At 48.0% G+C, this 12,005-nt stretch overlaps 1 protein-coding gene and 1 long non-coding RNA gene across 13 annotated transcripts in view; one reads left to right on the top strand and one right to left on the bottom strand.

Annotated features, from left to right (window-relative positions):
- TCOF1 (treacle ribosome biogenesis factor 1) overlaps positions 1–3,974 on the bottom strand; it is a 38,478-nt gene extending 34,504 nt beyond the window's left edge. For 10 of the 12 annotated variants that reach the window (XM_039836541.1, XM_039836542.1, XM_039836544.1 and 7 more), the window contains exons 1-2: positions 3,795–3,973; positions 1,326–1,381 (exon numbers count right to left, since the gene is read on the bottom strand). In XM_039836541.1, the coding sequence (XP_039692475.1) occupies positions 1,326–1,381; positions 3,795–3,902 (164 nt within the window). In that variant the 5' untranslated portion in view covers positions 3,903–3,973. Of the gene's footprint in view, positions 1–1,325; positions 1,382–3,794 lie in introns of all 12 variants that reach the window. The other 2 variants (XM_039836546.1, XM_039836552.1) reach the window with 2 other exon arrangements.
- On the top strand, positions 3,962–11,610 carry LOC120581556 (uncharacterized). Its single transcript, XR_005647321.1, has 3 exons — positions 3,962–4,524; positions 9,922–9,991; positions 10,090–11,610. It is a non-coding gene; the product is annotated as an uncharacterized LOC120581556 (long non-coding RNA).
- The last annotated feature ends 395 nt before the right edge of the window (positions 11,611–12,005 follow it).

The raw sequence follows: 12,005 nt of genomic DNA, 5'->3' as shown, positions 1-12,005 counted from the left end.
GACTAAGTGCTTGTATTCAGAAGTTGAAACCTGTCTTCCTAAACCAGGTACATACAGATCCCACATCAGTCTCTCAGGGCCCCAGAGAACACGCGACTCCCTTTGTCCTCAGAGATGTGCACACCGTGGTCCCTCACCTCTCCCTTTGCCATCTCTTTCCATCCTGAACGAGTTGGTTTGCTCCATCATTCCTCATGGGGCATGACTACAGGTCCTTCATTCCCCTACTTGGCTGTGGCCAGGCCAGCGCATGGAGAGAATACCATTATCCTCTCCTTCATTCTCAAACCACTCTTCTGTTGATATGGATTATTTCCCCTTCCTTGAAAAGTATTTAAGTTCTACATATTTTACAGGCATTTCACACTCAACATGTCCTTGAAATCTTTCCCTCCAAATCAGGCTCCCTTCTAGCTCCATGCACACATAAGCCAAACACCTGGAAGTCGACTATACTGCCTCTCCAATCCATCCACAGATCCTACTTTCATCCCTGAATATTCCTGGAATCTACTTCTGCCTCCTGTTATTCCTGTCTCAAGTCCCATCAGCTCTTGCCTGGATAATGATGTCATAGTCCCAATCAGTCTTGCCAGGCTGCAGACCGATCTCACCATTCTGCTTCACCCTTCCATGGCTCCCACTGCTCTTGGGGTAAAGACACAACTTCTTACTATGGATGATCAGGCCTTGCATGGGATAAGCCCTGCAAACGGCCCAGCCTCATCTCTAATGTGCCCACAGCTACTGGCCTCAGAACCAGCAGTTCTCTTTGAGAGGTACATTCCACTTGTTTCTCCTTACCAATTGCCTAGTTCATATTCATACTCCATGCAGCTCTCAAATCAAAGGTCACCTCAGGGATGCTTCCCCTAAAACCCCAAAGGAGGTTTATGTGGTTTTGGTACCAGGTACCTCCTTTTAATAATCCTTACTACTGTAATTTTGTATTCGTTTGTTTTATTTTCTGATGGATGCCTACCTCCCTGACTTCAACGTCAACTCCAGGAAAGTAGGAACCACGTCTGTCTCGCTCATGACATCTCCATGCTTAGAACAAAGCCTGGCATTTGAGAAGTGCTCAATGTTTGCTGACTGAATAACAAACTGCTAAGAAGCTTTGGTCATTATTCAGTACTGATCACAACTCTCAATGTCCTCTCCCACTACCAGACGCCCATAATGTGACCTGGCTTCCTGGGGGCAATAATGGTGTCCGCAGTGGGCTATGGGGACAGATCTTAGACTAGATTAGCACCCTAGGTTATTCCAAGCTAATAGCTTAGGGTGTTCCTACTCCACACCTTCAGTCCTGTCAGACTTACTGTTGCCAGTGCGTATAGATGTCCAGAAGGGTTACAGGCTGAGTCGGGAAACTTTTCTGCAGAGAAGTAAAGAGAGAGAAGCAATTAAACCCCCAGCACAGTAAGGATCCTCCTTGGGCCCAACTCTCCACAACCTCATGACACACAGAGAGAGGTGGTTGAGAAGAGGGTCTTTTTGCTCTGGGAAACATGTCTGCTTGGTCCTGCCAGTACCACCCAAACTTTCCAGAGACAAGCAGGGCAAGTATTTCCACCTAAAACCCTTTAAGACATGTTGGTGAGAGGTATCTTTGAGAGACTGAAGCTGGAATGTTCCAGGTTAGCATTTATCCAGCCCCCAGCCTCTTTGGCACTCTTCATGCTTAGAGGTCATGAGACAGGACTTTTTCCACCCCCGACCTTTTAAAAGGCTTTTAAAAGTCAGGCTGGTCAATCTTCCTGGGACAGTATGAACCACAGCCGACACTGATGGCATCCAAGTGGCATGACCACAGTCCACTCATCCACTGGGAACAGACTGCACCCAAAAGTGCCAGTCCCTTAGGAGAAGCAAAGGGAACCAGGTGGAATCCAGGCCTTTAGAGCCAAGGCCAGAGGGCCCATTGTCTCTGCAAATGTCAAGAATTTGGGGTGTCAAATGCCCCAAGGAGGTTCAGTGAGCAACGTGCAGCGAGGACAGAGGGTGTCAGGGTTCTGGGCAGAGTGGCCAAGAGGCTGCATGTAGTCAGGCAGAACTCTCTGTTCACTGGCTGGACTAATCTCTTCACCTCTTCAAACTTTAGGATCCTTCCTTATGACACATGGATAAACAGCAGTACCCAGCTAGTAGGGGGCTATCAGGCCTGAATGAAATAATCTAGTCAGTGCCCAGCACAGTGAGCAGTAACATGGAGACTTTAAGTGTCAGTTTCACTCTACTCCACCCTAGGCACACAGGCCTGCTCATTGTCCCTCAAATTGCCCCCATCAGGGCTTGCTAGTCTGTCCGGGATGCTCTCTCCTGCTACCTTCACAGCTTATTCTCTCTCCTCCTTCAGGTCTCTACCCAAATGTCACCTTCTCAATGGGGTTTCCTGACCATCGTATTTATAATTGGCCTCTAACATTCCTATCCCCCTTGTCTGTCTTATTTTTATAACTAGCACCTACTCATTACCCAACACATTATATCATTAACTTTTCTTTTTTATTTATCACCTATCTGCTCCTGCTAGAATGTATGCTCCATGGGGATAGGCTACTTTTGCCGAGGCAAATGCCCCAGTGAAGACAGGGTTCTGTCTTTTGCCCTCTTTAACTGTTATGTGATATAAATGGAGGTCCAGAGAGGGTTAGAAAAAGCATAGATGATGTCTTAAAACCCATCATCCTTTAGTGTCTCCAGGAGGTATTGAGAGCAAGCATCAAGACTAGACTTTCTGCTGTAGCCAAAGGGAAATTGACTAATCTGGTAATCCACTTTACCATCTTAAACCCTCCAGGGGTTTACCACTGTTCTTCAGATTGAGACTAAACTGCCTACAATAGGACTCCAGCCAGTATCCCACTCTCCAGGGACCTCTATCATCTCTGTACTCCACATTTCACACACAATGGACTTTCCCAAGGTCAATACATCTGCAACAAGTTCCCTCCCACCACAAGGCATTTGCACCTCTGCCTGGAATATACACTTCCCTTCTCTCAGATGTCAAAATCAATATTCGCTTTCTCAGAAAAACAGTCCTGGGTATCCCTGACAAGGGCAATCTGCCATCCCTGTCTTAGCACTCTATGCTTCTCATTCTTGGCACTTAATGTAGTGTTAGTTACTTTTGTGGTTCTTTGATTTATGTCCATCTCCCTTAGTAGATTTAGACTCTAAGCTCTAGGAGGGCTGAGGGATCGTGCTCACCATTTTATCACCAGCACCCTGAGCGCCAGAGTACCAGTTGCTAAAAGAATGAATGAAGAAATGACTACACCACGAGTTCGAATCCCAAAGCTGTGCGGCTCAGTTCGGATGGACTGCTAAAGGCCTGAGCTCCAGCTCAATTAGAGAGCCACAGGCCCCTTCTCTTGGCGCTCTCTTTCGCCCCGCCCCCTCTCTCCCGGGGCTGGTTACAATCCACCCCTCAGACATGCAGCTTTCACTCTAAAGGGCCGCGCCTAGCCACGTGGCCCGGGACTGAGGAAACATCATCGCCGTTACCGGGAAAAGGGTGGAGGTACCGCAAGCGGGAATTATAAATCCCTGTGCGTCATATTACGTCCCGCCTGCCCACTGCATAGATGGAGAAACTGAGGCCCAGAGGGACTGGGAGCCACAGCGGGAGACAGAGGATGCGGCTCCTTCAGCACCCCTGGCCGCGTCCCCGAGCACCGCGGGATCCGACTCTGGGCACTCGCCAGGCCACCAAGAGACGGGGCGCGGGCCGCCGCTCTCCAGATCTTGCACGCGGCCCTCGCACACGCCCCGCTCACGCTTACCTGGGCGCTTTGCTCCTTCACTTCACGCGCCGCACGCACATAGCCCGCCTGCAGTAGATGCTGGTAGATCAGGGGAAGCAGTTCTCGCCTCTTCCTGGCCTCAGCCATGCCCGCAACCTGCGGCCGGTCGGCACACCTGCACGCCCCCCGTCAGTCCCCGCCCGCCACTTCCCTCGTGCCCTTAGACCTCGCACACCCCACTTCCGGCTCTTTAGCCCTGGCCGCGTGGCACGCCGGGAAACGTAGTCTTATCTCCTGTAGTAGGCGGCCCAGCCCCGGCGCGTGAAAGGGGCGGAGGCTCGAAAGGCAACGAGCCCTCCCATTGGCGGGGAGAGGGCGTGTTTAGACCTGGACTCGCCCCCTAGGCCGGCCATGATAAGTACGACTCTTAAATTCTTCAAACTTCCTCCTTGAACTTTAAGGCTTAAAGGGATTTGTTTTCTGTATTAGCTGTCTGATGGCTGTAATTGGGTTTTACTTAACCTCTGAACATCCTAATCTGAAGCTTCTTCTAGACCCGAACTTCCAGTTACCAACTCATTTATTCATTTCACTCTTTTTCAGAACCCATAAACCAGAAGCTACTTGTCATCATTCACTAAACAAATCGTTATTGAGCACTGTACCTTGAGCTAGCGCGCGACTAGTAGGATGGGGGGCGGGAGGAGGAGATAAAAAGACGATTAAGACATGGCGGCTGCCCTCAAAACTCACAGGGATGAGAGACACGGTAACCAAGCAACTATGATTCAATGCCTTCTGTGCTTTGTCGGGGACAGGCAGAGCCTATGGGAGCAGGGACAAGAGGGACCTAACCCCGAAGAGACATCTAATCTGAGGCTTAAAGATGGAGTAGGAATTTCTAGATGCAGAGGAGAGGACGGGCGTCCCAGACAGAGGGCACTGCCTGAGTATAGACAGGAGAAGCCATACATAAGCTGGTAAAGGTTGATAAACCCAGACATAGAACCCAATCTGTGCTGCTGGGCTGTAGAGTTGCGCGGGGTGTGGGGTGGGGGCGGGAAGAGCTGGGGGTGCTGGTAGGGGGAACGGATGAGGACGCACGGGGATGGAGAAGTAGACAGGGCTTACAGCACCCTCTCACCCACCCACCAGAGTATGCACTATGCTCCGAAAGCAATAGGTCATCTTTGACTAGCGTTATGCAGGAGGGCGGCCTGTGTTTGTGTTTTTAAAAGAATGCTATGACCCAAGTGTGGAGGGTGGATTTGCAGAGAAAAAAAAAAGAAAAGAAAACGAGGTTTTTGTAATAGTTGAGGGGAAGTTGGCAGGGAGAGGATTAGCTAGGCTAGGGAATATTTTAATGAGCCGTTCTTAACTTCATGGACCTGTTGAGAATCTGAAGACAGCATGAACCACCTAGCCTTTGCTCTAGAAAATTTTGTATGTTTACAGACACGTAACATTTTCCATCACATATCATGACATACTTGAATCTCCTAGGGTTAGAAATGCTCCAAGAAGAAACAGAGACAGGACCATGTGACTGATTGAGTGCAGTGAATGAAGAAGAGGGAGGAGACTAATCTATATTCAGCCATTTAGCAAATGTTTATTGAGCACCCACTACTGAGAATTAAATAGTCTCTACCCCAGTAGAGCTTATAGTCTAATGGGAGAGACACATGCTAAAAACATAGCCATACCATTCCATTGTTACAGTGAGTAAGTGCAGAAAGGAAAAGGATGGTGTTTATTAGAGTGTTTAAAAGCTATCCTGCAGTCACATTTCCAGGGTTCAAATTCTGGCTTTGCCTCTTATTAACTAAGTGACTTTGAGTAAGTTATATAACTTCTCTGTGCCTCAGTTTCTTCATCTGTAAAATAGAGATACTTATAATTCTACTTCATAAAATGGCCACGAGGAGTAAATGAGTTCTAAGTGGAAATGCTCAGAAGAGCTGCTAACAATGGAGCTGTGTGTACGTACGTGTGTATGTTAGCCATTATTATGAAAAGATTTATAATCTTTTATATAATCTTTTATAAATCTTTTCATATGATTTATATGAAAATAAATCATAAGATTTATTTTATATGAAAGGAAGGAGGCATCTATCTTTTCTTGGGTGTTAGGCAAGGACTCTCTGAGGAAGTACTGTTTGTGAGGGAATCTTAACTGTGTGTAGGGGAGGATGGGGGTGAAGGAAGAACCCATGCAAAGGGCCCGAGGCAGAAGCTACAGCTGAGAGGAGACAGGTAAAGTCCTTTGTAGAGAGAGCAGGGGGACTGGGGAGTATAGAAGGTGGGCAGAGGGTAGATTCCACATTAAGGATCTTTCTCTTCATCCTGAGAGAGATAGGAAGCCACTGACGGTGTAGGCCCGAGAGGGACAGGATGATGTTTGAATTTTAACGTGACCTGTGTGAATGCCCAATGGAGAGTGGAGTAGTGTGTGTATGAGTAGATGCGGGAAGACAAGTTGGGGTTAAGAGTGCAGGCGGGCATCCAGGGAGAATATAATGAGGGTAGCAGTGGAGTTGGAGAGTGGTGGAAGGTTTTAGAATTATCAGGAAGTAAAGTCGTCACAGAGATGTATAGGAACGGAGGGTAAGGGAGAGGGAGTGTGGGAATGGACTCCAAGGTCTCTGTGCAAGCAGGCAGGTGGTGACTTTCACTGAGACAAGGAAAACTAGAGAGGCCTTGGATGGGAGTTTGAGCAAGGAGGGGAGGGCGTTGAGGGGGACATGAAAAGTACAAGTTCCACTCTAGACATGTTGAGCTTGAAATGCCGTTGGGACACTGAGTGCAAATGTTGAGAAGGCACTTGGAAGCCTAGGTTCGGACTTACATGGAGATGGGGAGTGGTCTGTAGAGAGATGATAATCGAGACTATGGATGATGATGGTATTTCCCAGGGAGAAGAATGTGGAGAGAGAAAAGAAGGTGGCCCAGGATGGCGCTCTGAGGGAAGGAAGGCAAGAGAAGAATTTCAGGAAAGTGGGAAGAGTCCCTGGTGAATGCTCAGAGGTTGGACGGGATGAGGCTGGAGCTACCGGCTTTGGTTTAATGATAGGCATGGGAATTGTTGGTGGCTTTAGGGAGTGCTACTTCTGTGGAGTGATGGAGAAGGTCAGATGGCAGTGGTCTGATGACTAGGAGGGCCGAGGGAAGCAGTGGGTCTTTGAGAAGTTTTTGTGTAAAGGGGAGGAGAGAGCTGCTGTGACAGAGTCCAAGTGCGTGTTGGGGGAGGCGTGTTATCAGGTAGAAGAGACCCGAGTTTGTATAAAGGCTGATGGCACATCAAGGGGAGAGAATTAATGAAGGGTGTAGGAAACGGGAGATAATCAGGGAGCGATGTTCACGAGCACATGCAAGGGGATGGGATCAGGAGTGTTGGTGGAAGGGTTGGTCTGGAAGAGGAGGAGGGATGACTTCTCCAGAACCAAAAGAAGGAACAAAGAGAGAACGGGTGCAGATGTAGATGTAGGTTTGTAGTGGGATGTTAAGGGAGATTTCATCTTGAGCTTCTATTTTTTCCGTAAAGTGGGAGGCAAGGTCTTCTTCTGAGAGCAAGGAAGATGTGGGGAGGAGTTTGAGGGGAGGAGGACAATGAGCATTCGGAGAGTCTAAGAGCAAACGTGCCCACGAAATCCCCATTTGCCTGATAGTGTTATCAACCTAGTTGAGGGTGGTGGTCATTAGTTTATGTGTGTCCTGTCCTTTCCTGCTGAGTGATTTCCCGCTTCATGGCTTACTACCCAGGTGCGGGCAGGGGCAAAAAAGGGCACATGGGTCTCGGTGTTGGCAAAAGAGATTCCCAGTCTCCGGGCCCTGGGATCTAGGCTGGGAAGGAAGTGAAGACAGATGGGGTCAGTTTTCAGGGAGACAGAGAAAGCCTTCGTGCACTAGGTGGCCAATGAGGCTTTAACCAGGAGCCTGAGCTTGGAGAGGGTTGGCAACTTCGTTGATGGATATGCCCAGTTACTGACCAGGAGGCTGGATGGGCTGTTCACTGAGACGGGGAACAGGGTGATGAACATCCAAAACATTGGAAGAGCGTAGATTTTTTTCACCCTTCCAAGAACCAATATTCGCCCCCTCGGGGGCATTATTGCCCAGTAGAATGCAAGCCTTAGTAAATTCCCTGGAGGCAGACTTGGGGTTGTTTTGTTGGCTGCACCCCCATCAATAAATATTGGCAAATGCAAGCGTAGTTACAGCCCAGCTCTTGACGAAGGGAGGAGGGCAGAACAGACCGTGAGTATAGGCCTGGAAACAGAAATGCGGAAGGCTTCTAGAAGGCAATAAAGAAGGAACCAGGGGCTGAGTCCTTGGCTGACCTTGGAAGAAATGGAGAACTGGTATTAAATTAAAAAACAAAAATAAAAACAAACCAGGATGGCCTAATACCTTCTATCTGGTAACAGGTTGTTTGTTTTTGTTTTGTTCCTAATAAAATTCGTTTGAGGCACTTATGCTTTGTCCTCGGCTCCTGGGAGGCTGCCTCTTCTGTGGACAATTTCTTTATTTCCTTGATTTTCCAAATCATACCCTTCATTGAATTGCCGCAGGGCCCAAGCACAAAATTAAAACATTAAACTGATAAAATATAACATGGCAACAATTAAGACAGCAGCAAACAAAACAGCACATTAAAAAAATTAGCCTCAGAGCATTTTTCTACCAGTTAGAAAAAGATATCTTCGTTAGCAGTAGAAGCCAGAAGCTTCCAAACCACTCAACTGCGAGAGCCTCTTGAGTAAGCAGCATGCCTTAGTCATCTCGAATTCTCAGTCAGGGCACAGTGAGGGCACTGGGAAAATGAGTACAAGAAGAACTGTCAGTAGAAGAAAAGGAAGCTAAGCTGGTGGGGCATTATACCCTTTTTTTTTTCCCTAGCAGGAGTGGCTCCTGCACAGAGGTGGGAGGTAGCATGATGCAGGGGAGAGACTACTGGGCCAGGAGTGAAGAAATTACCCTTTTGGCCTGGCTCTGCTGTGTGACTTTGGGCTATTTTCTTGCCCTCTCTGATCCTCAGCATTTTTTTGTGGTTGAAGGGGTTGGAAAAACGCCCTACCGGCATTGGAACTCTGAAGAACAGGGCCCATCTGGGAAGGCTGCCCTTGCCCCCAGGACCCAGAGACAGCCCCTCCATCCACTGAAACAGTGGGTTCTCTCTGGGCCAAGTCACTTGGGCCGGTAGGTTTCCCATGGCCTTCTTTCCTCTCATGGGACGATAATTTCTCTGTTCCTTTTTTTTTTTTTTTTTTCAGTTTCATTGGAGATTTTGAAGATTTACAAAAGGTTGAAAAGTTATTACCGAAGAAAGAAGTTAAGCTATTGATAGATGTATAGAGACCAAGTTAATCTTTCTAACCTCTCATCCATTCCCAGCCCACTTCCCACACTCCAGGCCCTCCCCTCCCCAGCCAACCTGAGGGGCAGGGCTGGTGTCAGATTCCTTTGCATCCTTCCTGTGTGGGGACAAACAGAGACATCCTCCACAAGGTTTTAACCCCCTTTTCTTTTTTGTTTATTTTTCTTTTTCACAAAAGGAGATCGTACTAAACACGCAACCCTGCAACTAACTTTTTTTGCACTTAATAGCACATCAGAGCCATTTCTCCAGACATCTGAATCTGCCATAGGCTTTTGAGTAACGATAACAGCTCACATCTATAGAGCGGGTACCCTGAGCCAGGGCTGTGCTGCAAGGCTTACAAGCACTAACTGGTGTAACCCTCAGAGCACCTTATGAGGCATGTGACTTGGTATCAGCCCTGTTTATAGATGAAGAAACTGAGGCTCAGAGAGATCAAGCCTTGGGCCATGTAGCCAGTGAGTGGCAGGATATAGACAGGCTCCAGCTGCTGGAGTGCTCAGTCCCTGGGCGGGTCGATTGACAGACAGAGGTAACAGACAGCATGATATAGATTATTCGCTTCTAGTTTTCTGGCTAATACAATGGTGCTGCTCTAAACACACTAGTAAAATACATCCTTACAACCCCAAGCTTTAATTGTTGTAGGATGAAATCAAAAGTGGGCCATAGGGGATGCACGGTTTATTTAAATAGCTAAAAGCCAGATTAACTGCCAAAAGGATTGTAGCAATTCACAGTCCCATTAGCATAATTTCTTATTTATGTGGTTTTATTTCTCAGAGCTGGAAGGGTCCTTGGAGAGCATCGAGCCCAGCTCTCTCCTCTTACCAATAAGGATATAGGCCTAGAGGTAAGAATCGACTTGGCGAGGACCCCAGTGGGGTAGAGGCAGAGGCAGGCCATGTTCCTCTTCGCCTGGACCATTGCCATACTGTTGTTTCCTCCCAGGCTGCCTCTGCTTCTGTTCTTTTCTCCCCTGTCCATTCTCCACACTGTATTTGGCATCACATCACTCCCTGCTTATCAAACCTCCCTCGGGTGAACGACTGACCACAAGATCAAGTCACGACTTCTTAATTCAAGCCCATCCCAGTCTGTTCAGCCTTCAGAGCCAAGTGCAAATGCCACCTCTTCAATGATGCTTTTCCTGGCTGCCCCAGCTTCTTTCTCACCTTCGGCAGGATCATCCCTGTTCTGCAATGAGGCCCCTATTTGGAGGAGCCACATTGCAAAAGGACCTGCCAGGAGGGGGCAGTGCATAACCAAAGAAAGGTCTCCCAAAAGGTCAAGGTCATCAGGGTGCCTGGGGCCCATCACAGGCCATTTGGTGCACACCCCTTAATCTCCAGTGAGGATGCTTGTGGGAATATGGGGTTCCACCCCAGTGTCATGACCTTTGGCAAGCTTCACCTCTCCCTGAGCCTTAGTTTGCATCTTTGTAAAACCAGAGAATTGGACCAGTTCAGAGTTTCTGGAAGTATGGTGATGCACAAAGTGACATCAGGAGAGAAATAGATTTTAAAATGGACATTTTAAAATCGAAATCATTATGTGTTCATTTTAATGTGTATTAATAAAAAAATAACTAGCAAATGAAACCTGTTATTTCAGAGATATTATTGCTTAGAAGGGGGCTAAAGTAGGCATTCAAGTAAAAAAAGCAGTGAGTCAATATAAAAGAAAGTGCCAATTAAATAATAGTACAGGTGGTAAGACAGCAGTGAATGGCTGCAATTGAGAAAACATTGGTCTGCCTTTGATGTTTTAGAATTCTGTGATTTGTGGTGACTCCTATCCTTGCTAGGTAGGGAAGAAGGGGTGACAGGCCTTGTGGCAAAGGGGCAGGAATTCAGAAGATGGGCCTGTCCCTACCCCTGGACCCCCCTCTACCTGTGGAGGGGTATGAGTGCTTGCCCCCCTCCCTGCCTTCTTTCCCAGCTTCCCTGCAGTTACTAAGGAGTGGGAGGCTGAAAGGGGCCGCATTCTGGAAGCTCATCTGCTCCCTCATTCTCACCCAGCACCCTGCTTGGCATAAACTATTCAGGGTGATGATTAACAAGGATGCAGGAAGGCACTGGGGGTTGGGAGAGAAACAAAGGCCATGTGAACAGAGCTTTCTCACCTTTGTGAATGTCCAACCTGGATGACCACCTAATGATTCCCAAACTGGGCCATGCGTTGGAATCATCTAGCAATTCAATAGAAATAAAATCCCAGTGTCCGCCTCAGGCAATCCTGAATATGAGGCCCCTGCATCTTCATGTTCAAAAACTCCTCAGTCTATCCCGGTGCTTCTAGGTTCAGAACCACCATGTTAGACCGTACATCTCCCTCAGAGTACCTTCGGAGACATAGAAGCTCAGAGAGGCTGTGTCACTTGCTCAGAATCAGCCAACAAATCAACAGCAGAAGTCTTGACTCCCAGCTCACTTTTTCTCACTGAGCATCGCTTGTTGAGCCTAGTTTGGGGTTGGCAGAGAACTCCCCTGACAAATGGGTGGGGTTTCTTTGAGCCTCCTTGGCCTCAAGGACTTGCTGCAGAAAAGAACGCGCTGTGTAAGCAGCCATCTGCTGAGAAGGCCGGAAGGGGTGGGGAGGGGTAGAGATAGGTGGCGAAGGAGGGGGTGGCTGGGACACGCAGCTTCTTCCCTACAGTTGCCATCCTGCACATTAGCCTGCTGAGGGCAGGAGCCAGCACAGATGTAGGCCACTAGTAGCTGCGTTTTTCACGAGGGATCCTTAAGGAACAGAATTAGGAGCAATGACTAGGAGGAAAATTCCTGATGGCATTTTCTAACAGTGATCATTGACCTGGGAGAAAACTGACCTTGGAGCAATTTCCAGTGCCCTGCTTTTTTTTTTTT

This window comes from Pteropus medius, unplaced genomic scaffold (genome assembly GCF_902729225.1).
Source record: "Pteropus medius unplaced genomic scaffold, Ma_sr-lr_union100, whole genome shotgun sequence".
In the NCBI taxonomy this organism is placed as follows: domain Eukaryota; kingdom Metazoa; phylum Chordata; class Mammalia; order Chiroptera; family Pteropodidae; genus Pteropus; species Pteropus medius.
This window is presented reverse-complemented; position numbering and strand designations above follow the sequence as displayed.